Here is a 25949-nt window from a genome sequence, read left to right as displayed (position 1 = left end):
AACTAATTAGCAAAGGCCAACAGTTTCCACCTCCAGATTCTTGTTAATATACTGTGATGGGCAATTGGAGAAATTATTTTCTCAATAAGGGTCAGCATATTCAGGACAAGTAGTGTTTGGACAGCTTACAAATGTATTATTTGACTCTTTAATGTATTACTTAATTCGTATTTTACTCTGTGGGAAACTCAACAGAGAATGAAGCAAAGAAAGACGATGCAAAATAAACTAGGAAAACCTTTGACAGTATGTAAATAAATCTATCGAGTTTGACAGTGACATATGAATATGTTCTGATGAAAATGAATGTGCTAACATGAGATAGAGGTCATCCATATATCGGTAAGTCATTTGTTCATCTGGAACAAAGATACATAAAATCAATTACAATTTTTACTAGAAAACATTTGTTGCTTCTTAATACATTGCACAATTTCTATATAGACAAAAAAATGTATTTAGTGTGTTTCAATTTATTTATGTAACATTCTGTATAATACATACAAGATATAGTACAACAAAGAAATGTCAGTTTGAACACAGATAATTATGGTTTGGTTTACTATAAATAGAAATAAAGAACTGAACTGATAATTATCTTTGAATATTTGTTGCATTTGCTGTCTGTTAAATTGATAAAATATCACTCAAAAAGATATACCATTGCCATCCCAAAACAACATTACCTTTAGCTTCTGCTCATCTTTGTGGTCTGGTAGACCGGCTAACTTTTTCTCAATGTCATCCAGCCATGTCATTAGGTCATCAGCCTGCCTCTTGTACTGATACCATTGATGAGAAATCTCTAAAGCCTTTTTTCTTCTTTGAGATCTCAAGTCCTGTTCACAGTGCAGACATTATTAGAATATAAATTAAAAGCTTATAAAATATGAACTGGCATGTGCGCACACTGAAGGGAAAAAAGTGCACAAGGCCACTATTTTATTTAATTAAATGTTGATATTTAAATCAAGAATATAGGTATCTGAACACGGCATATTTCCTTCAGTTTAACAGCATATAAGAAACTGAACGCAGCATATTTTCATCAGTTTAACAGACTGTTTTTTCTCTTAAAGGATGTTACTTAATACAGGGTTGTTCACATGTTGAATAAACCACCAAGACAGTCACCAATATTCAGAGAAGTTAAGACACTTACATAAATGTCAATATTTTATATAAAACACTTCTGCTCAGAATACTGGACAGATGGAAACAGAGCCCGCTTAGTATCTAGCAATAAGTGGGCTTCCTGTGTTTTGCGATCTCCTATGAAATTCTAGCCTGCATGCAAACTCTGTAGCTATTCAAAAGAAAATAATTTCAATGCAGAAATGTATGCACAGACAGTTTTCCTTTTTCTAAATTAAATACCATTTACATAACAAATGTCTTGTGTTTATGAGTCAGCTTTATAAAAGTATTAAAGCTTCTCTTTAACAGAAAGGTAAAAAAATGTTATTTTATTTCATATAAATATTATTAAATATACTCCATTTGCATTTGCTTTAACTCCTTAAATTTGCTCATACAGAATTCAGAAAATATTTTCATTGCTATAACTTCTTATTAAGAAGTAAATTAAAAAATTACTGGTACATTTTATATAAAAATACCCAGATTAATTTGCCTCAAGTGTTCTTGAATTTTATTTGACAAGGTTGAATACCTTAATTGAGTCACCCAAAGGAAAATCAATCACTGTCTTCCATAAAAACAGCCAGTAAGGATCTGGTCAATAGCACAGTTCTAGAAATACTTTTCTTGTTTCTTCTCCATAAAAATTATGTATTACTTCCATTTAACTTGGAACAGTCAAAGATATACCTAATAGATTTCAAGTTTCTTTTAAATATGGACGAAAAAATGGTATATTCCAGCTATTCTTTTAGTGAATTCGAACAGATCTGCAAAACTGTCAAAACTAGAATGAAATCCACAGGAAAGAAAAGATGCTGCTTAAAAATAAGTAATAATAAAATGTAACCATGCCATGTTCCCCAAGCCAAGAACAATTTAATCAAAATTTTCAAAAGAAAGACAAACTTTGCTTGCCAGTAAGATGAAAAATTCTATAGTAGCCAGAGCCTATGGCTCCATGTAGGTGACTAAGGTGACTTTCCAATTGTAAGATTCTTTCTTTTCACACTTTTATTTTTCCCTGGAAAGACAACACTCCCCATTACAACTATTAGCTTGTCGAAATAGGTCTCACTGTGGATGTTTCTAGGAACAGTATCATAGTTATACCTCCAAGAAGTCTAGTAACACAGAATTTTGATATGTGACTGATTTTCAGCCTCTTCCTATTGATACTACCACCTACCTTATTCTAAAGAGGCTGGAGACACTTTTCCCACAAAAGAACAAAGTATGTAAATCTTTTACTAAAGGACAAAACAACTTATTCATTGCTGGAAGTGTGTCATACAATTGAAAATATAAGTTTGTGAGAACTGAATCACAGAATCACAGAATCACAGAATGTTAGGGATTGGAAGGGACCTCGAAAGATCATCTAGTCCAATCCCCCTGCCGGGGCAGGATTGCCTAGACCATATCACACAGGAACGCGTCCAGGCGGGTTTTGAATGTCTCGAGAGAAGGAGACTCCACAACCTCTCTGGGCAGCCTGTTCCAGTGTTCGGTCACCCTCACCGTAAAGAAGTTTTTCCTCATATTTAAGTGGAACCTCCTGTGTTCCAGCTTGCACCCATTGCCCCTTGTCCTGTCAAGGGATGTCACTGAGAAGAGCCTGGCTCCATCCTCTTGACACTTGCCCTTTACATATTTATAAACATTAATGAGGTCACCCCTCAGTCTCCTCTTCTCCAAGCTAAAGAGACCCAGCTCCCTCAGCCTCTCCTCATAAGGAGAATCATAACTGATTAGTTAGAATCATAACTGATTAGTTAGAATCATAACTGATTCTAACTAAGGTCTTGATTGCTGTTGGAGAAACATAAAACATGCATGATATGTTAAAAAAGGAATTATTATCAAAGAAATCATTGTTGCCCAACTGGTAATCACATGGTTGTAACACTGAGGACAAAACAGTACTTGTTAAGCTGGAGATTTAAAATGTCTTTTCCAAGGCATCAAGAGGAGTATACATGTTCGTTGCCAAACAGTTTTAAATTACTCATCTCTAAATAGTAATGAAGATTCATTTAACAGAACAAAGGCCTGAAATGAAGAAAAAACTGGTTTTAGTAGCACGTGCTTATAACTGTAGCTCCGATACCTTGAGAGCATTATGTTTAGTCTGCAACAGCTGTTGTTTTATCTTTATTTCCTCCCGTTTTCTCTCATCTGTGATTCTCTTTTGAAGCGTGTCACCCCTTTGCAGTAATTCTTTCACTGTGCTCTCATCGTCTTCACTCTGATTTAAAAAACAAAATAACACCTATAATGGGCATTTTAATCTCATTATTACTTAAGTACTAGGAGATATAGACATGTAAAACTATATTTCCTGTGCTGAGGTATTCATCTAACAGCTACTCGCAGATCTGTACTGAAGAGCAAATAACTTTTACTTGCTTTCTACAATACATGTAGACACTTGAGGGTTACAAGTAAAACAGCACTTTAAAACCTACAGATGTTTGATATTAGATTTTATGCCGCATCCAGGATAACAGGATGAAAACTGTAAAGGCAAAAAGGTAAAATATATTTTACTTTAAAATAAAAAGAATAGATATATCTAAAATATTTTAAATCACTGTCAGTAGTCACTGAAATTACCAGTATGGTAAGAGGCCATGCGAGTCCTGAGCATTTCATTTATCATCAAAATGCAAAACAGATACGCTGGCAAGGAAAATGACATCACTAAGTACTTTTTACGTAGAAGTTGATTATATGCCATAGTTTCTGGGAGTGTATCTCTTGAACCATACTAAACATTTTAGGTAAAGAAAGTGAACAAAATATGCTCAAGTAATGGAAACCACCCTGTCAAAGTTGATTCACTTAGAATTTACCACTGCAGTACATACTGCCTTGAACTTTACTTTTCCTGCATAAAAAAAAAAAAAGAAAAAATATAAAAGGTCCTGTAAAGATTCCTTTCAGCATTGATATAAATAACTATCTTTGAAGAATTGCTTAAAAGGGAAAGAATATTAATGCTTTATATTGCTTGTAAAGAAATATATATTTGATCTTGCTGAGGACTCACAAAGAGAGGGTCCTAAAGATGAATCTCTCTTATTGCCCACTCAAGAAATGTCATCCCTCTTAAAATCACTCTGTAGAAAACAAACCACAGTGGCAACAGTAGCAAAGCACAATAGTATTTTTCTCCTCTCTTTTTTCTTTCCCCCCCCTCCCTAATATGCATAAACTGTTTTACTACTTGCAAAGAGCAAACATGGGTAATAAAACTTACCACAGCCACAAAAACTAATTACAATAAATGGTATAATAAGATCTGTTAAGAACTAAAACATGGGTAATAAAACTTACCACAGCCACAAAAACTAATTACAATAAATGGTATAATAAGATCTGTTAAGAACTAATTGGCAAGTGGCATTTCTTTCAATGATCATTGGCTAGCACTTGTTTTCAGTGAATGTCTTCTTTTACTATATTACCCATTTAGATACATCATTCTGAGTTTTCTTGGTCTTTGTACTGCTACAGAGATTTTAATATTAATTCCCTATTCTATAATATTGCTGGTACTAGTATAGGACTCGTAGCTAATATTCCTGTTTTGCTTAGTGTTTTCACAAGGGTTGAAAAATGTTTTTCCTATAAACTAACAATTAACTTATCGCTAAAACTTTTAGTTAATGCTAACTGGGGACTTTTGATTTTAGCACAGTAAAATTTTGTCCCTAACGCAAATACGGAAGTTTCTAATTTTAACTCAGGTTTTTTAATCTCCCTGCCTACTTCACTCAGACTTCCATTTCAACCAAATTACCATATCTTTATTGAAGTCCTCCTCTTTCAGATTCACCCCCTGCTGAATTTCAACCTCCAGTGGTTCAAGCATTTTTTGTATATCGAAGTCAAATTGCTCCAATTCCTTCAAAGGAATAAAGGGCTAAAATGGGAGAAATACAAAGATTATTTATTTAAATCACATACTTAATAGTTTTATTAGAAATATAAATGAAAAGAGACATCTGTTCTACCCCCTATTGCTAAAACAATGGTAGACTTTCCATCATGTGGAAAAATATCTACACCATACAACTATAAGTACACAAAGATACAAGTAAAGATATGTATTTAACAATACTGTAGAATTTCCATATAAGAAAACATAAGAATTCTATGGTGAGTGAAAATTTAAAAAAAAAAATGTGTGTAAGAACAGGTTCAGATAAACAGTGTAACGTAATGATTTGTCTAAAAATTTAAATGTTGACACTACTTGGCTAAATCTGGTTTGTCAGAAATTACTCACAAAGCAACAAGAATTCCTTTCAGATGAAAAAACACCTACTACTACCAATTGGGAAAAATTTCATGATAATTTGTTTCAGTGTTTTGAAGTCATTGCGCTCTCACAAAGAATAGCAAAAATGCCAGGTGTATTATACAAAACAAAAGACAGATAATCTTTGTATAAGGTATTTCCCTAACAATATTTTGTAACATATTAAAAAAAATGAACAAAACTTTCCTAAAAGAGCTTATGTTTCAAAAAACCCTCAACAAAAATGCAGGACCAAAAATTCCTCATGAAACAAAATAGACACAATTCCTTCAAAATCCTATGTAGTAAAATTTATGATGCTTTAGCTTAGTGTTCAGTCTTAAACTCTAAAAAAAAAATGCCACTTATTAGCAGCAATACACTGCCCTGTGTCTACCTGATACCCGAGTGTCTGTAGTTTAATGTACAATATGCAATATATTTATTAAGTGCATTGCAGAGGTTCAACAGAAAAAACTTTCTTCTTTCAAAGCTTTAAATGCAAGAACAAGCAACAAATTCTTGTTGATTCTTGCATAAAGTTTAGATTTAAAGGTAATTAATGCTTTATGATGTTCTAGGAACTCTTGGACATACAACTGTCTTCTTGCTAAAGACAGAAGCACATTATATTCTAATTAGTTCTCCTTTACTCTTCCCTCCAGTACAATTGGTATTTGTTATAAAGCAAAAGTTTGTAATGAAGATGATAACAATCAAAGTCAATCAGTTAAAACAAGGAAGGATGGGACATCAACTGTAATCCATTCGTAGCTGTCCCACAGATGACCTGAGAGAACTGGAATAAAAAGGTCTTAATTGTATCTGGCTGATTGTTTTAATGTCAGAGAATTTTGTGCACTTATGAACATCAAAGGAAATATAACAATGTACGATATTTATAGAGAATAATACTGTGCTTGCAAATTTTCATCAAGCTCAGAATTACACTCAGCAAGCACTTCAACTGAGGCAGAAATAATAGAAAACTACACAGTAATTTCTTCTCAAATGTTCTGAAGGATGTCTTCAAAAGCACTCAAGTTTCACTAAAAGACAAATCAACTAATAAAACTGGAATATAAATTTACTAATCTCTGGCAAATGCTAAAAACAAAAAGGAAAACGTAAGGAAAAATATTAAATGAGATTCCAATAATTAAATGAGGTTCAAAGACCACTTGAAGATGTTAAATATCATTTTAGTACACTATGATCATTTTGTTAATTAAGTACACAACAGTTATGTACTACTGTTTACTGACTTCACACGTCATTTCTTATTTACCTTACTGTTGTATTGATAATTGTTAGCATTTGAAAAAATATAGCTAATTTGAAAACAGATGAGAATTGATTGAAAATCAATTATGAGAGCTTACTATCCTCTTGAATTGATTTTTTTTAATCTGTTATTCACTGAGTGAATAATTTTACCTAAGTATGAAAAAAACCCACCAAAAACCACTTAGGAAGCATAATATCACGAAGGGAAGCACAGTTACCTACATTGTTCAGGTGGACAAACCGAGGCATCCAGCAATTTAGTCCTTTGTCTAAATGCATACAGCAAGTCAGTAGAACCACCAAGAATTCTGATAAGCTTTTGCCTCTCTATCTTATGCAATACCTGTAACTATAGATATTCTTTGTGAATCATATCCTAGCTGTCCATTCCCCAAGGTCCTGGCAAAAGTCCCCTAAATTCTAATTTACCATTAAAATTATGTGCTGTAGTAATTCCTCTCATCTTGCCAGGTACACAGTGTATAAAACTTAGTGAGGTGCTGTCATTTCAGTTCAACTTGCCTATACAATCATAAACGGGAGAACACCTGAGAGAGAAGGTTGCCAGTTGGAAGACATTTGCAGGCTGTGTTCTGAAGACAGTTTGTCTTGATAAGCATCTTTTCCCCATCTTTGAATGAGCCCACAACATGCAGTGCAAATAGTTAACCCATGATAAAGCACCTACAGGCAGTCCCATTGTTCCCTAAAACAAGCAATAATTTCATGCCACCCTACCAAAGGCTGCATCAGCCCTGTATGCTTACAGCATTGTGGAATTGCAAGGTAAAACTGGAGAAGAAATCCAGACGGCAGATAGCAGATGTTCAGAATAAAAATGTTACACAATGAAGTTCTTTGAGCTTTGTGGCAAGATGTTCTCTGTCTACAGTTTGTAATTCTGTAAGAAGTGAGAAGCACACTGCAATGGCTGAAGTACTACTGATGGGCAATAGGAAAAAAAAAGATGACCTTTATTATTTTCTGTTCCAGAAATGAAACCTAAATAAACTCAAATAATAAAAAGAGTGTGCTGGTTACACAGGGTATTGAGCCCTGCATAAACCCCAAACAACTAATGAAAACCATGTCTCTTTGCTTATGCTTTCTGCAAAGCTTATTTCCTGTTCTGTCACAGATTCTCTGTGCATTCATTTCCAGTTCTATTACAGCAGCCAGCAAAAAGAGTTAAGGTTGGGATCCATGCATTCCCATTATCCTATATACCAACCTGTGTGGCTGTCTGCTGTAATCTACTGAATAGGTCTCTGCAATAAAGGCAGCAAACACAATGGAGAAAGGAGGTGGCTTACACCCTTCCTCATTCCAATTCAGAAGTATAACTAAAAATTACCTAATCCATATTGAATTCATATTCAGTAGTCAAACTAGATGTACAGATGAGTAGCTGAAGTATAATTGATACAATCTGTGCATATTATCCATAGATGCATATCTCCAGCCTTGGTGAGTCACAGTCTCATAAGAAAAGACTGGGTGTATTTAATGAAAACTTAGTCCATCGATATCAAAACAAAGGCTACACATAGTTTGAGAAGATTAAGAATTTTACTGATTTCCAGATGTTGCTCATTCTTTATAAGTTAATGAAGTAATCATTGTTATATTCATATAAAGTCAACAAATACTAATTGTGAAACAGTGAAAAAAGATCTTAATGCCAAAAACCCCAAACCTTCACGCTTTAAAAAAAAATATATTCTTTGGATCTACATTTTTTCCCTTAAAAGCTTAGTTTTTGGAGGAAACTGCATCCTGCTATTTAGTTGTTTTGCGCATCTTATATAAATACCATTTGGTATACGTCTCCGTATGGAAGCAAGTCCTCCTACCTTTCCGCTCTTAATTCTTTCTGATATAGTTGCCAATCGCTGGTTGAACTCTGACAGTTTAGGCTCTATTATTTTCCTGCAGTGATCTCCATGGTTTGTCATCAAGTCTACTGCATGGTCACGCACAGAGTCCACCTTTGGACGCATATCATTCAGCTCAGCCTTTAAGCGCTACAGTCCGTGAGCAAGAGACAGGGCTTGAAGTTAGTAATAAATGCAGAGAGAGAGAAAGAGAGAGAAAGAGAGTGTGCAAAGGAATAGGGAGCAAAACCACAAAGCAAATTGAGATAATTATGCATGTGTGTGTAAATCCAGTAGAAATACATTAGATAACATTCCCACTCATATCTCTCAAATTTACAGCAGGAATGTATCTACATGTCTGTTTTAATATCTCCTAGAGGAAATTAATGGTGATCATTATCTCTAGGCAGGTTCTTATCTGCAATAACACAATCTTCAGCATATTTCAGGATATGCTATATTATTTTATGTCCCTAAAGCTAATTCAGATATTATGGAACAGGATATCTAATTGTTGCTTTCGTTACTGTTCACGCCCACAGTTGAGGCAGGGAAAAATGACCAGACGAAAACCATTGGGAATTTTTTCTATAAATCTATCACAAATTACAAAAAATTGAGGACAAATACCTTCTTCCTCTACAATAATAATCTTAACAGTAAATCCCAGTATGGGCAGAGGCTGAAAAAGATAGCCAGACATTCAGGAATCATAAACACAGTTGGGCATTAAGAATTACATTCACTGTCTGTATGAAATGCCTTTGTGCAATACAAATATATATACCTGTATTGATGGCAAACATAATTGTACTTTGTACCTGATAGTGGCAAAATTGTTCATTTAACTACAAAAGTCTGCCCCGGAATCCTGCTGAGATCAACGAGGCATTGATTTATGCTCTGCCTTGGAATTTGTAAAGTTTTACTTCAGTAAATGGTATCGTTTGTTACTGCCAGCAATACAATTCTGATTTTGATTTGCAAACTGTTCCTCAGATAGCATGTACTGACCATGGAATCCAATACAAAGTAAAAGTTTAAACTGATTTCAGAGGAAAAAAACATCCATATAGATAATAATTTGAAGTTGTTTAATCTTAACAAAGAAGGTACTTTAAACTAGATACTTTAAAATTCACATCTATCTTGCAAGTTAATTTTTCATCAATTGGTCAAATGATGCAATGGGCCAAATAAAACCTTCTGATCAATATACTAACCCATTATTATACAACTAGTTCAACATATAATATTCTTGTCTGTGGTGTTGGCCTGTCATCAATGCAAACCGTGTTTATAAAATTAAAACAATCATATAACAGAGATATCAAACACAGGTACCATAGATATGAGGAAAGTATTACAGAAAAACAGAAAAGCAATTAAAAATGAAGAACACTGAAAAAAAGGATTTTGTTCAACCAGATGTCTTTAAGGAGTATTATACAGCAAACATAGGTTTAATAAGCTACTGTTCTACTCACCAGGAAGTCCTCAAGACTTACAATAACATACCTGTGTTTTATTTCGCAGGGATTTAACTTTCGCAATGCAGTGCAAATTTATTAAGTAATCTACAAGCTGCCAGAGGTTAGCTTTATTCGCAGAAAAAAGAATGTTAATCAATTTATGATCCTTTTCAAAATCTGGCTTACTTTTGACGTATGCCTTTTTAGAATAAAATTAATTGCTTTCCAGAAAATTTGCATTTTTTTTACCTTAAGAATTTCCTCTTTTTGATGGGCCTTTTGTTTATCAGATTCATCCAACAGTATTTCAGCACGATACATCCAAGTTGTGACATTTAGCTACATTCTGATCAAAAGCCTCCATGTGCTTTTGATATTCCTGTATGTGGAAAGGTAAATACTACATACAAAAAAAGTAATCAGAACTGAAATTAATAGCTGTAATTATGCCAACTGTGGCAAACATGCACACATTATAAAATTAAACTCGTTTATGTTATACAGTAACTGCTTGTTCTGTGAAGATAGAATTTGTTGTTTGTTTGCTCTCACTTTATATATTATGTTTCTTTAAAAAGACATTCTAGGAGAGAAAGAAGCTTCCAAAGAGACAGGCAGGAGGGTGATAAAAGTCACAGCAAGACGCAGGTGTCTGCAGCTCAGCCAGACTGCTGAGAGGAACAGGAAGCTGGCAGAACAGACCTACTGTAGGGTGGAAAGAAGAGTCTCCCAAGAACCAGGTACAGAACCCATTTTGGAAAGCCACTAAATTAATTGAAAATAAGGTGGAAACAAGGATCCACTTGCAAAGTACAATCAAGAATGGGAGCTTTGTATATAAAAGTTTTCTTTGCATTGACCTATCTTCTCGGCTTTGAGACTCTGCTTTTTAAAAAGCTATTCTAGTTGATATTATGATAATTTTTTTTTCTCCTTAGTTTAAAAACCTTTTGTCTTTTTTGGTGATCTCACTAGAATGAGGTCTACTCATATCCACCTCAGAACTCCAGGCAAACTGTGTGTAGTTCGGCATAATACTAAGTAATACTTTTTATGGCCAAAAGGAACAGCTCAGTTACATGTTATAGTGGTTACCACTGGTACACTAATAAAATATCCATATTCAGTCTGTGTTTACAAGTTTGCCAACTCTGACAAACATGCGTACATTATGAAATTAAACTTGTTCATATTATATAGTAACTGTAGAATCCAAAGCAGACAGAAAGTAGAGGAATACATAACTATTCCAGTCTATAAACTCCCCTTATACGTTTCTTATAATCAGTTTCCACATTGAAGCTGAGCACCTACATCATATTGAATGAAATGCTGAAGTTTTCCAAATAAAATAGTCACAACCAGGTGTTTGCACTTGTATACTGCATACAGCTGCAGAAGCCCTGTAGTGATGCTGTACATCCATCGCAGAAGCATCCGTAAGGTAGCCACACAGACTCTAGCGGACCTCTAACACATCAAGCTCTAAAAAGTCATGATAAAGGCTAACACATCCTCAAGAACCACTTCAGTTTCTGTGGGTTGAAAATGCATTCCCATTCTCTCAGCACCAGGAACAGCATACAAGATTTCTCAAAGCATTCTGGCAGTCGAACGGTTAAGACTCTTCTGTTGTTTAAGGGTTCAAGCTGTCATCTCTTCATGGCAGAATTAATTTTAAGGGAGAATATAGTTATGTGACTATCAGCAGTTCTAAGTAGCTGGAGCTGGGGCTCCTGAATATGAATTAAATGTGGTTTAGGGCTTTTACTTTGGACTAAGTTTAATCTGGTGCCCTTAACTAGTATCCCCACCAAAACAGGCACCACAAAACATGCACATCACGCAGTTCTGAAAGACCAAATCATAGTCATTGAGCACAATAGGTGTGTACCGTGAGTTTTTGATTTAGTTGCCTCTGAAATGGATATAGTTCACAGATACCAAAGCTACCCTGTGGACCAAACAAACATGCAAGCAGGGATGTACTTCCCAACTGTACTATTCTTCCAAACAGAAATGCTAATGTAGTCAAAACCAGATGAGGCTGTTGGTATCAATACTAAGACTTATTCAACTTATTTGACTATTTCTTTCACTTGATTCATATTCAAGTAGTCTAGGTCCTTGGGGACAAACTGCATTTTACTCATTAGGAAAAAAAATAAATAGTCCAGGAAATACTGAGGCAGACAGGAGCCGGAAGCAACAACAGTCAAGACTATACAAATCCACCACTCTATAAACAGTCAGATTCTTAAAATATACACAATGTACTAACCAACAATCAATCTGATTGTCTGTGTACGTACGCATTCAAGCGTAGTCCAGGGCACCAGAAAAAGCACTCTCATAAGGCTGAGCACCTACGACATTTCCTCTATGTGAACAAATGCATTTTGCTTACCAGTAACAGATTGAACCATTCCTCAGCACGTGAAGTTACTGCTATCCAATTACTGTTCAGGAGGCTGAGTTTATCCTCCACTAGACTTTCCTTTCCTTTCAGCACTGTCTTCAAATTCTCTCCTAAATCACTGATGCTCTTAAGATGGACCTGGCGTTTCTCAACCTCTTTCCGTGTTGCCTACATGAGCAGAATAAAAAAGAAAAGTTCAGGAAATTGAAAATTCTCCACACTAAGAACATGAACAGCCAGTAAGTTCATACTAGAACACACATTCTTGCTTCCTATAGGAAGGGAAAGCATTCTGTGAAGAGCAGTAAGTAAAAAGTAAATTGTTCCTCTTTAGCTCTGATAAAATTGTAAATGTACTTCATATTCTCACATTCATTTTTGGTATTAGTTTCATTTTTAAAAGTGTGAATTATCTCCCTTTCCAGTGTTCAAAATATAGTTTTAATACTTATTAAACAAGAATCCACATTTTACAATATTTATATTGAGATGTTAAAGTTACTTTGCACATAATAAAATGGCATAGTTATCAAATAATACATAAACCTTACATAATAAATGGGACAATAATAAAGCATCATGATGACATCCTAAGACTTAGAGAACTCCACTGAAAATACTCTCGTGAAATATTTTAATGTTCCTTTAATATTTTTCAATGCAATCTTTTTCAGCAGAAACCATGTGTCCTGCTCTGGCGTAAAACAGAACCAATTTTCCTTTCAGTGATTTTTACTTTCAGCTAAGTCTCTTCTAAATAACTGCACTTTCTGAAACTAACTGCATGTTTTGCAGACAGTGTCTGCTTCCAGGACTGATAACACTCAAAGTTTATAGTTATCACTGAGGCACCGGTAGGAACGGTATGCAGAAAGGCTCTTGCTGTACTTATTCTTAGAGAAACCAAGGTCACTGCTAAATTCCTCACTGATTTTGAGTGAAGAGCTGCAGGAGGGTCACACCTCCAGGGAGGAACGGACAGGACAGGTGACCCAAAATTGACCAACGAGGTATTCCATCCCATACACGTCGTTCTCAGTATAAAGCGGGAGGATCACGAGGGTCTCGCCCCTTCTGCTATGGCCGGTGTCCAAAGAGGACTCTGTCCATTTTCCTGCTGCCCTCGATCCTAATCCATGTGTTCTTGGATCCAGTTCCCGTCTGTTGCTGGGCCCAGCCTGGGCCTTCCCAGAGCCTTCCCTGCAGTGCTGGTGGTCACATGACCGACATCGGGGAAGCTCGATCTTGCTTTTGTATATATTTGTATATATTTAATTATTTCCATTATTATTATTATACTCTTTTTCATTATTATAGTTCATTCAAACTGTTTTAACTTTCCAACCCGTAAGTCTCTCTCCCTTTTCTCTTTTCCTTCACCTTCTGGGGCGGGAAGGAGGGTTAACAGAGAGCGTCTGCCATCGGTTTAATAGTCAGCCCAGCTTTAAACCATGACATCATGTTAGGTTTCTTGTTTCCTAGCTGTAGAAATGCATCTTTTCCTTCCATTCACTTGAGATTTCACTCTGCAAACTAAAATACTAAAATAAGCTATTATCCATAGCATCTCTAAGCTTGAATGATTAAAATACATATGCAGTAGTACAAGATCAGATTGCCAGCATCTCCTCCCACTGTTGTCTTACCTTACATAAATAGATTTAAATGATATGTAAGGTTACATAATTTACTCATTACTCATTTCTTAATATTTGTTGCAACATACAAGAAATCTAACAAAAGGAGCAAAGCCCAACGTATTTAGACAACATGTAAAAAAGCAGGAATTTAGTACTAAATACTGAGATGACACAATGCAGCGTATAAGAACCTTTCTGAATACTCAAGGAGAGGCACAAATTCCTTACACCTAATATCACATATAACCAGTTTTATGAGAAAAATTTATCTGAGCTCCTTGGCATCTGATAGCAATGATCCAGGCATATATGATCTCGGCTTATAAAATAAATCTCCAACTAGAAATGAAGTGGTCCAAACTGAACAAAAACAGAAGTAAGATAGGACAAAAGTAAGAGTCACTAGTCTCCAGAGACATTGACTTCTCCTAGATAACTGGAATACACTAAAAGAACCGCTACTAAACAAACCGCAATCACAAATCTTCCATCACAGGATCAACACTGTTGTTGCAGTAGAACTACACCTCTATCACCTCCATGCTATCACACCTCTCATAGGCACACTTTAGTATGATTTTGTTGATGGTGTGTTGTTAGGGCAAGTAAAATTTTCAGTTTGCAATAAAGAGAGTAGAGAAATTATTCTTTAGTACAATACAATCTTAATAGTATGTCCAACTTACTTGGTGTATGTTATACTTAAAGCAGCAGCTTGCTTCCTGTGCTTAATAGAATTAATGATCTAATTTTGTTATGTTATTTCACAGAAAACGTTTTACACTTGCATTTCATGTAAGTATGAGAAATTTTCCACCTTCTACCAATTTTCTCAAATACAGAGGATTTGTAATAGAACCAGTATATGATTAATGCAAATTATTAACTATAGACTACAGAATCAGAGAATTTGAAATTGAGAGTTTCAAATTTCAACAAGTTCTTGTCAGATTAAAGGAAAAACATGCCCTCTTCTAGTACAATTTTAGAGGTACAAAATGACATCATAAAAAAGAACAGAAAATTTACCTCCAACTCAGGATGGAAAGTTTTGATCAGCTTTATTACCTTTTCTGAACAATTAACTTCCATTTGGAAAAGAATCTCTGAACCACGTCTACTACAGATTGTGGTTTCCTTTGTATTTTACATGTATGAAAACTCAGACCAATCTTGAGGTACATATATAAATATTAAGCTCAACTAGAAAAGTAAACAGACGGATTGGATAATTAAATGTCTATTACATAAAACTGCTACCCAAAAGCTGGATGTATAATTCCCGATGTGTAACAAAAAGTGTAACAGCACTTTGCCTGATCCTAGGAGTTGTTCCTTTCAAAGTAAAGAAATAATGTATACCAAAGACTAGGGGCACCTTTGGGCAATATGAATATTAACATTCCTGTTATAGCAAGTAAAGGACATAAATAACCGATAAGTAAACAATCGTACTTTCCCCCACCTTCTTAAAAAAAACAGTGAGGCCTTCAATACAACATAAAAGTAACAGCGCCATAACCTGTAATACTTCAAATCTCTATTATTCAAAGTTCTTATTTATAAAATCCCAGACCCACTGAATACCATTGAAAAACTAGCAGGGTCTTTAAAGACAGTGGGATTCCACACCGCATTATCAGCTAGGAACTCCTCTGTGTGATATAATGTATACTAGGTAAACTAACAACTTTTTTCCTCTTCTTTCACAACTTCGATAATGCGTTTGTTTTTTTTTTAATTTGACATTTCTTCACTATATTCTTCAGAATTCTCTTTTTCTTTTCAGTATTACTAGACAGACAGTCTACATATACTTCATCTATTGCAATGTAACAGCATTGGTAAATTTTCTGTCATAAAAAGACAAAAAGACTTCTATTAATTTAATAACACTATATAAAACAGATAAAAAAAAATGTCATGATCGCAGGGTATAACTAGAATTATTTCATTAAAACTCATGGAGTGGCTTTCAAAATCTGCTGATTTTTGAAGAGCAGGTTCCAATATTCAGTGAATTGGCCTTCACTCGTCACCCTTCCCTGTATGATCTTGGGAATCAGAAGAGCATATTTCAAAATTAAAGCAAAAAAACCAACCTCACTGGATATAAACTCCCTTCTGGTTGCCCTAACATCAGATTGCATTTCAGCTGTGCAGTTTATTTGAAGATATGTAAGAAAGATATAGAATTTTAATTTTAACTACAGAATCAAAAGGATTAGCTCTGTAATTTAAGAATGACTTTTAAAACATCCGACGCCTTAAAGAAACAAACCCCAGAATCCCTCTGTTAAAATTCTGCATGCAGAACATGCCTCAGGTGACCAGTTTCTAATCCCCATCACAGTAACACCAGAAGGAGGAGAGGGAGATAAGACCAGCTGAGCTTTCCTTTACCAGTCCTTACCATTGAAACCTCAGGAAAGAAGTTGTAGTGTAAAATAAAAGCTTTATTTAAAAAAAGAAATTGGATGGCTTGAAACCTGGGCAGAAGGCAGATTGCTTTGTAGTGTTGAAAGGCATGGAGACAAGCTTTACTGAGAATTCCTAAGAGGTTTGTAGTCGCATACAATAGTATTTTACTTATTTTACATATGGATCCATAGGATGATAGGATGAAACATGCTAGTATAAATAAATGCAGTTCCCTGTGCAGCCATGTACACTTTGAGTGGGGTTCACAGCTCTCTCTGACCCCACTGTACTGTGGCACACTCTTTTATCTTTCAGTTTACTAAAAAATACTACCAGTTTTTGTTGGATTCTTTTCACTTGATGTTTTATAAGGGAGTGAAAATCATAACCTCCTTCACATTAGCAAATACTAACTAGGATGTTTGAAAACAGAAGCTAGATAGAAGTGGCTTTTTCTGAGGACATGGTGCAGAGGGTTTCTGAGACATACTTTACAATGATAAAACTACCATGTATCAAACTGAACTGTTAGTTTTTTTCAAACAAACCAGAATTGTGACTAAATACAGAGGATAATATTTTAATTATGCTGGTCATTAACACAGGTAGATTAAAAAAAATTCAACACCAACAAATGATAGAAGAAAAGGTCTATGTGCCTCCGCACTGCCTGTACACTGTGGATTACTCAGAAGTAATCTTTGCAATTTGAACCTCTCTAAAATAAATGAGTTAGGTGGCTCAGCTCTCACGGGCAGGATTACAGAATTAATCAGAAGCTGACATTATGGCCTTCTCAGTGGCTGATTAAACACATTTATTTCTTTATTTGCAGCACATCTTTTATTTTTATTGCATTCTGGCCACTGACTATGAATCAGTTGACACAACTTTCAGATAATTTTCTTTTACTGATTTTACTGACAGGAAATACGTTGCTAAATGTGTTAGCTAATGTAATTCTAAGTACTTTAAGTCAACTTTATACTCACTGGTATTATACACTGTGCTAAAATATAACATTAAAGCACTGGCAGACTCATACTGCTGATAGTAGGGAATGATAACAGAACTTTTCCTGGTAATACCATCTGCCATTTCCTTTTTGAGAACATCGTTTCCTGGCAGTCTAATTCTTATCAGGCCAGTTCATGATTAAAAGACAAATAAACCCCTCAATGGTTAATGTCTTCAGTGATAAATATGTTCACTAAATCAGACTTCTAATTATAAATGGATTTCTAATATACAGTGTTTAATGACTATCTTTCCACCCACATGTCATTTGTCTTATCTATTATAACAGAACTGAATTCAAATGGGAAGATTTAACTTGTCTCTACCAAGTAAAAAGGCAGGATTTACAGTCTTCAGTATATTGCCCATCTCATTTCACATAATTCAGCCAAATTTTTGTTCATCCTTAGAAAAATTCTAGACATGAACAAATAACACACTTCCCTTCATGTCCAGATTAAAGTTATTTTTCATTATTAATGTAATTTCCTACTCCAGATGGACATTCTGTTTTATTTCTAGGTGTTTACACCTTGAAGGCAATGTTCGTATGTATGATTTTTTTTATTTTAACCTCCATAATTGTCTTTGAAACCCTCTGAGTTCCTTTCACTTTTAAGAAGTCTTAGGTACTGAAAGTGAATTAGAAATAAGTGCAGTGATAAATGTAACTGCTTCCTTGTGCTGTAAATAAAAAGAGATTATGAGCTCTCTGCTTACTTATATCAACAGCAGCACACACCCAATTTTTAGTTCATTCGCACTATTGAGTCTTCCTCTCTCCCCCTCCATTTTCCGTCTTAGCTTTTCTGCAGACTTTCCTCACAATGGCAATCCGCTGGGCTTAATTCATCTCCTAGTGCATTTCATTAGATCAGTTACTGTCTTCCTTATCCAGGAAGTCCAAAGCCCAAAGCTGCGACATTAATCAGATACTGTGAGGTCCTGGTTCTGGGGACTGAATTATTGATGTACGATTTTGAATGATGCCTCATTGAAATCCACATAGGAGTATCAGTATCATATTTATGAAGTTCTCCCAAGAATTTTAAAGTGTCCAGGATAACATGCAGCAATTCCTGCCTCTTAGTGGGACCAGATTCTTTAGGTACTCTGCACATACTTACATTTGGAAGGCCAGGATCTGCCGCCTGTACTATCTGTTGGATCACTCAGATTAAAAGTCTGCTTATATTTATGTGAATATTGGTTTATATTTCCTAAAGAGAATCTTAATAAAGGAATTCTGAAAACCACTCACTCAGTACACACATACTTCAACAAGAGACAGCTGCTCTCATACAAAGTTGTTTTTTTATTCTTATTTTAGTGACGAAGTGACTGAAGGAGAAGAGCTGAGGTACTATATGAGGTTAGACTGCAGTGAAGGCTTTGGGCAGGATGTGAAGCCAAAATATGCTTTTTACCATTTTTTTCTGCAAACATTTATGTAACAATTCCTTGTGAAAATTCACAATACTCAATGGATTAGTAGGTGGAGTGGTTCCTCTGTTTGATGTATTTTTCAGGTTAATATGTCTTATTTTAATTACCACTTGTTACTTTTTTTTATTGCCATAAGATAAAAATATGTTGCACTTGTTATAGCAAGTGTGAGACATAACAAGGACTTCCCACTGTGCAACTGCACCGATCATCAGGTTTTAGGTTGTAATTATGCAACTTCTGAAGCATTAAGGTTCACATCTAACAATTAAATGATATTAAGAACAAATCTTTCTATTTAAACTGCTGTGAAGCTATATACATCTGGATTAACTTTCCTGAACATGCATGCAGGAACATACAGTGTACACTGCTGTTTTAGTAGAACTGTACAGTGTAGTTTAACACCACCAAAGATGATTCTTATTTTCATGACTGGGTAAATGGACTGAGTAACTGGCAGGTTAGTCTGGGGGTGTTAAAATTGCCTAACCCATCTCTTAAAAATCTGATACTTGTCTTTTGTTATGAGTGTTAAAACCACAATGTCAATAAAAAGTAATGAGAGGAACTGCACAGACTTTACTTAGGAAAAGCAGTAAGTAAAAATGAGAGAACAATCAAGTGGCAATGGGATTTTTAGGGATCAAGGTTTTGATCTGAAAGTCAAAGCAGCAATAGTCAAAGCAGTAATTGTAAGATAATAATAGCAAAAGTTGATCTTTGCATATTTTTGGATACTACTTTTAAAATATTGTCATTCTTAGAGACTGATGACCAAAAAAAAACCCAATTCCAAGCCTCTCAAAAGACTTGTAGACTTGCTTTTTATTGTTATTAGTTTGTAAATCATCAGTGCATTTCAAGGCTGAAGACATTCTATTGACCTCAGAAGCCTGAAAGGGTCAGTTGAAGACAAAAAAAAACAAAACAAAAAAACAACGAAATTTTACTGCAGTGTCTTTAATCTGCACAGCCTTTTAAAAAATTAGCAAGGTTGCCTGTGCATTATTCGTGACTGTTTCTATAATGCATGATGAAACTAGTAAAATGTTTAAAGGAGTCTTCTTATTAAACAAAGCAGAAGTGGTAAATTTGTGCACATTTAAACACTACAGTTTAAGGGGGTTTTTGTTGTTTTGTTTTGAAATTATATAGGAACACTTATCCAAAATCTGGCTGACTGCACATAATTATTCAAAATTTTGAAGCTTTGGATAATGTTGAGCATAGTTTCCTCTAAAGCACAGATTTTGGTATGTGTGTGTAATGACGAGTTCGGGGAGAAATTTAATGAAATATAACAAGGGCAAGTGTAGAGTCCTGCATCTGGGCAAGAACAACCCCATGTATGAGTACAAGTTGGGGACAGACCAGTGGGAGACCAGCGTAGGGGAAAGGGACCTGAGGGTCCTAGTGGACAGCAGGATGACCATGAGCCAGCAATGTGCCCTTGTGGCCAAGAAGGCCAATGGTAGCCTGGGGTATATTAGAAGGGGTGTGGTTAGCAGGTCAAGAGAGGTTCTCCTCCCCCTCTACTCTGCCCTGGTGAGGCCGCATCTGGAGTATTGTGTCCAGTTCTGGGCCCCTCAGTTCAAGAAGGACAGGGAACTGCTAGAGAGAGTCCAGCGCAGAGCCACGAAGATGATTAAGGGGGTGGAACATCTCCCTTATGAGGAGAGGCTGAGGGAGCTGGGTCTCTTTAGCTTAGAGAAGAGGAGACTGAGGGGTGACCTCGTTAATGTTTATAAATGTGTAAAGGGCAAGTGTCATGAGGATGGAGCCAGGCTCTTCTCAGTGACATCCCTTGACAGGACAAGGGGCAATGGGTGCAAGCTGGAACACAGGAGATTCCACATAAATATGAGGAAAAACTTCTTTACGGTGAGGGTGACCGAACACTGGAACAGGCTGCCCAGAGAGGTTGTGGAGTCTCCTTCTCTCGAGACATTCAAAACCCGCCTGGACGCGTTCCTGTGTGATATGATCTAGGCAATCCTGCTCCGGCAGGGGGATTGGACTAGATGATCTTTCGAGGTCCCTTCCAATCCCTAACATTCTGTGATTCTGTGATTCTGTGATTCTGTGACCATATTCAAACTTCATGGTCAGTAGGCAAACTTGGTTGGACTAGATAAAGAGCACTATAACAACTGATGGGAGAAAAGGAAAGCCCTCACCTAAGTCAATATAATTCATTTTTCATTTGAGGAAAATGTCTTCTTCTTCTACAGCAAAGGATCTGTAGTTATTCAAAAGCAAAACTACAAGTAATTAAACATTTTTAGAGACCTGATGTTCTTTTGTATTTTATAACATTCAATAATGTTAAAATATCACTAGGAATTAGTAATGCAGTAAGGGAATGGAGTTAGCTGAGTATCTTTTTACTCTGAAAAATTTACCTTAAAAGACAGATGGAAGTAATAAAAAAACAATAATGTCATTTGCCTGCTGTGTAATTTCTTCCCACAAAGAATTTACTATTGAATTTCAAAAAATAGCCCTTCCTCAGACAAGATTTCACTTTCATGTAACAATTCTTAGCCTAGTAATACTAACTAGGTCTTAAATCACTATGCAAAAATAAATTTTTATTTTGCTAATTGTCCTTTTTCCCTTAGATTTGAAAATCAGAACTTAACTCTCAACCTAGAGTAATCCAAAAAGCCAGGATAAATTTGGTCACTTAACAGTTGTTTCACAATCTCATTGCAATTACTCATTTCCATAATTGCTTACTTTCTGTCTAGATAATTGAACTAATATTTGAATAAATCTATTTCAACTTAGAAATATTACTTAGTAATAAAAAAAGAAATGCATACAATATTTATTCATAAGTGAGAATGCTCTTCAGGAAAAGAAGTAAGTAAAGATAAATCTTGTGAAATGTGATTTACCACCAAAGGTACTGCACAATGACCGAAAAGAATTCAAGAGTTCACTGGCCTAAAATCAAATATTGTCATAAGTATTTGGAACCAAGGGTTCAACTTTCACCCTTTTTGGTAGTTGACATTTACATTATGCATGTAAATTTGCTATTTTTTTTCATATTTTATCTAACGTAAGCAAAATAGATTCTCAAAATGACCCCACTGATTTGTCAAAACTCAAACTGATGCATATGGTCATCTAGAGAAGACTTTAGAAGAAAAAAATTTCTGCACAAAGATGGATTAAGGAAAAAAAAAAGGTAGTGCTCCTTTGCATGCTGTTGAATTTATAAACATTTAGATACAAAGTCATCTGATGCCTGCATTTCACTGATGAAATACAGGCAACATCATAGCTGCCATGGAGACAGTCAGAAGGTGAGTTACTGTGAAGGAATACAGAAAAATAAGGAAACATAAATATTCTCAACAAAGAAAATCTAGTCCTGTAGATAAGAGGAAACATTTTTTTAAAACAAATCTCAACTTGTTTATTTCAAATTAATTAACTGTTAAAAAGCCAATAATGTTTTGCATAATAAAATATAAAAGTGAAGCTAAGATACCCTTATTTGAAATATTTGACAGAGATGAAGAAAAAGATAGCCTTGTTTACTGTTAATACCATAACAAAATTTTTTGTATTTCCTAAAGAATTATGACAATTTGTTTTGCAGCCTGGGGAACTTTGGCACTAATACCGAAAACAAAAACAGCAAAACAGTCAAGAACCCACCACAGATTAATGGATAAAAATGTGTATTGTTCCTTCCATTTCAAGCAGGTCTCTCTATGTCTATTAAGGTAGATGAAATAATGCATTAGCTAACATTTTAAACTGATGACTGCGATGCACTGCTCAGCATAGGTTTGTCTTTCAAATTAAGTTCTACCAAATACGTCCAAATATTTTAAAATACTTTATACTCTAAATATTTTTAAATACCTCAAATTGTATACCAAAAAGCCTCACTGTAGTTTTATTTCTTGCAACCACAGTACATTCAAAACATCCCTTATATAGTATCCCTACCAGTTGGTTATGTCAGCTCTGCATACTCTAGAACTGTTGTCAACTAGGTAGGAAGGCTGCAAGAGAAAAATGAGCAGTAAGAAGATATGGATGGTATGCTTTATACACTCTAATTTCCTGGCTAGAAAGGAGCAACTAACACAGAATAGAGACCTTAAGAACATTTCATGCTATAGTAATAGTATTACTCATCCTGTTTGTTTTTATGAGTGAAGGAAAGATGAAGGATATAAAATTTGCATACCTGTACCACATCAATTTGGGAAAGCACTCGTTTGGCAGCATCTTTACCCCGGTTTCTTTTCTTTATTTCTTCCAAACTAATCTCATGGCTTGTTAATTCAGATTGTATTTTCTATTGAAAACAAAGACAGTAATCAGCAGAGTTTGAAGAAAATGTTTATATTGTTAACGGAAGTACTACACTATATACTGGATCATTAGAGGACATTATTCAAAGGATTACTTATTTACCACCCTGTAAATTATTCAGTTTAGTTTTATTATGGTTTTATAAAGGTTTTATTATGATCAGGTTTTTTGATCATAATAAAACTTTTTCTCCTGCTCAAATATATATATCTGACATTGTGACAATAATGACATAATCTTGCTAAGGAAATTGTGACTAACTTGTAGGCAAAAAAAATATAGATTTATTTATTCAGAAGGAAAGCAACTGTTTTCATTGGGAAGAAAATTAAAAAATAATCATAGAAGAAAGAAATACAAATAGAAAAGTGATTTGCTTCAATGTTCTTATTTCTTATTATTTTCACAGTATCATCAGGCGAGTTGAGAGAAAACCAATCAAAGTATCCTGCATGTATATCTTCATCTCACAGAGTTATGTTAGATCTAAAACAGTACGCAATTTGTGGTGTATTACTGACAAGAATCTATGTCCAGTATCTGTAGAAATGGTAAATGCATAATGACATGTAGTTCATGTCATTTGGTTATCTCTTTCTGCAAAACCAGTGTGCAATCAAATCATCACGAGAAAAATATCAGTCTTGTTGTTTCACCATAAATCAACCTTATACAAAACAATTAACTTAAGAAGTGTTGGCAATGTAATGGAAAAGAATTCCCATAATGTACATTGATACAACATAATTTAAAGCAATTCACATATTTTTATTTTTAAATGTTTAGAAAATGAGAAACTGTTATTAGCAGAATTGCTAGACAAGTACTACTGAGAACAATTACCCTATGAAATACTTATGTTCCCATCAAGGAAACGTATTTGAGGACATTATTCCTGAATGAAAAAGTGATTTTAAATTTAATATTTTTTTTTCTATGGTATACAAGCATTTTTCAGATATGCTAAAGACTAGCTATAAAGACTCAGCATTAGTTAGCTCCTGAAGCCAAAATGATGTCTTGGAAGTCAGAACTGTATATACAAGGAAGAAGCAAGTCTGTCTGAATGTTAGAAAAATATACTATATAACATCCAGTATTTCAACTGTTTGCTTCTTCATCTCATCAATTAATCGATTTTTTGTTGTATTTTCCAGTTTATTTTGTTCAACCTCAGAGTCACTCTGAAAACTATATTATTGAACAGTTCTAATCTGAATAGGTCAGAACAGCACATTACAGATAAGAGTAGCATTTAAACAATTAGGTACTACAGGACATTGCATGGAGATTGTTCTATCTTAATTTTTTAAAATTGCTCTGCAGGAAAGAGATGAAGTGTCACCTACTCTGACATCAAAATACAGAATTAGAACAAACACATTAGAGGAAAGCTTAAAAGAGAGGGATTATAGCAAGAAAATATTATTTGTATTTGCCACTGCCACTCAGAGGCAGAAAGATTAAACCAGTTCTGAACAGATACAATTTATAACACCTGACTATGATGCCCCTTTTCATTAATTTTTTACATGATCTGTTGACTTTTTTGTCCATTTTGACTCATGAATTTATTACACGGACTTCTAAACATCCACCGGAAAACACTGATATTCTTTTTCCATTTCTATTATTCCCACCTCTGCTTTTCTCAGTGATTCCTGTCTATTTTGTCCTTTAATAAAGAGTAAAAGCTTTGCAGCAAAAACTGCCTTCATTTAATTTCTAGAACATCACAATATAATGTAGTGTATGTAACTAATAAATACCACTGTGCTTAAATTATTCTGTCCTACAGGTTAAGGATTCTCATTTTCCATCACTGGCTTTTTTTTCAGGAAGTTTATTAATTTGCAATATATATATAAAAACTAAAATATGTGTGTCTATGTATATATAAAAATTAATTATATTTACAAGACCAAAGGCACTGATTATGCCTATTCTCATGAGGACCACTTCTAGAGCAAAAGGATTTCAATCCCAAGGGCATGCAGTACATTATTTCTCTCAATTACTAATCTTAACTTTAAAAAGAGGAACAGTGAAATGCAGAGTCTTGGTATTTTGACAGCAAAAAGCAGACAATTGGCAGTGTAGCTAGTTATAGGAAAAACCTTTCCTATCTTGAATCAGAGAAAGGAAAGTCAAAAGAACCAACATGACTCTGTTTCATTTGAAAATTGTCACAAACCTAGCTGCAATCTCATGCTTCGAGAACAGCATTTAGAAAAAAGGTAACAGGGCATAGAAACAAACACTGTGACATTATTTGCAACAGAAAATCGAACTAGAAGCCTTGATTATATGTCATTTACCATCAATATGTGCTACCATAACTAGAAAATCAGTCATCACATTTACAAAAACCAAAGAAATGCCAGTCAGCAATAATCAGCAAAATCATAACAATGGAAAGTAATTTGGAAAAAAACCCAACAAACCAAACCCCAAATCTTCTGTATTTAATTAAAAGGAAATGATTTATTTATAATCAAAGGATAAAAATACAAAACTATAATATACATAGAACTAATATTGTGGAATAATGCTGAAAATACAAGATTGGTTCTGTTACTT

The 25949-nt window shown here is 34.7% G+C and overlaps 1 protein-coding gene across 1 annotated transcript in view; it reads right to left on the bottom strand.

Moving 5' to 3' along the window:
• The window catches only part of DMD (dystrophin), a 1374504-nt gene that overhangs the window by 736671 nt on the left and 611884 nt on the right, over positions 1 to 25949 (bottom strand). Inside the window, 8 exon segments of the mRNA XM_068422827.1 lie at positions 687 to 839; positions 3251 to 3388; positions 4946 to 5068; positions 8587 to 8757; positions 10332 to 10418; positions 10420 to 10461; positions 12490 to 12669; positions 23242 to 23352. Of these exon segments, the coding sequence (XP_068278928.1) occupies positions 687 to 839; positions 3251 to 3388; positions 4946 to 5068; positions 8587 to 8757; positions 10332 to 10418; positions 10420 to 10461; positions 12490 to 12669; positions 23242 to 23352 (1005 nt within the window).

The sequence above is a fragment of the Nyctibius grandis genome, chromosome 2 (genome assembly GCF_013368605.1).
Source record: "Nyctibius grandis isolate bNycGra1 chromosome 2, bNycGra1.pri, whole genome shotgun sequence".
NCBI lineage: Eukaryota > Metazoa > Chordata > Aves > Nyctibiiformes > Nyctibiidae > Nyctibius > Nyctibius grandis.
The sequence above is the reverse complement of the archived record's forward strand: the minus strand, read 5'-3'. Positions and strand labels throughout refer to the sequence as shown.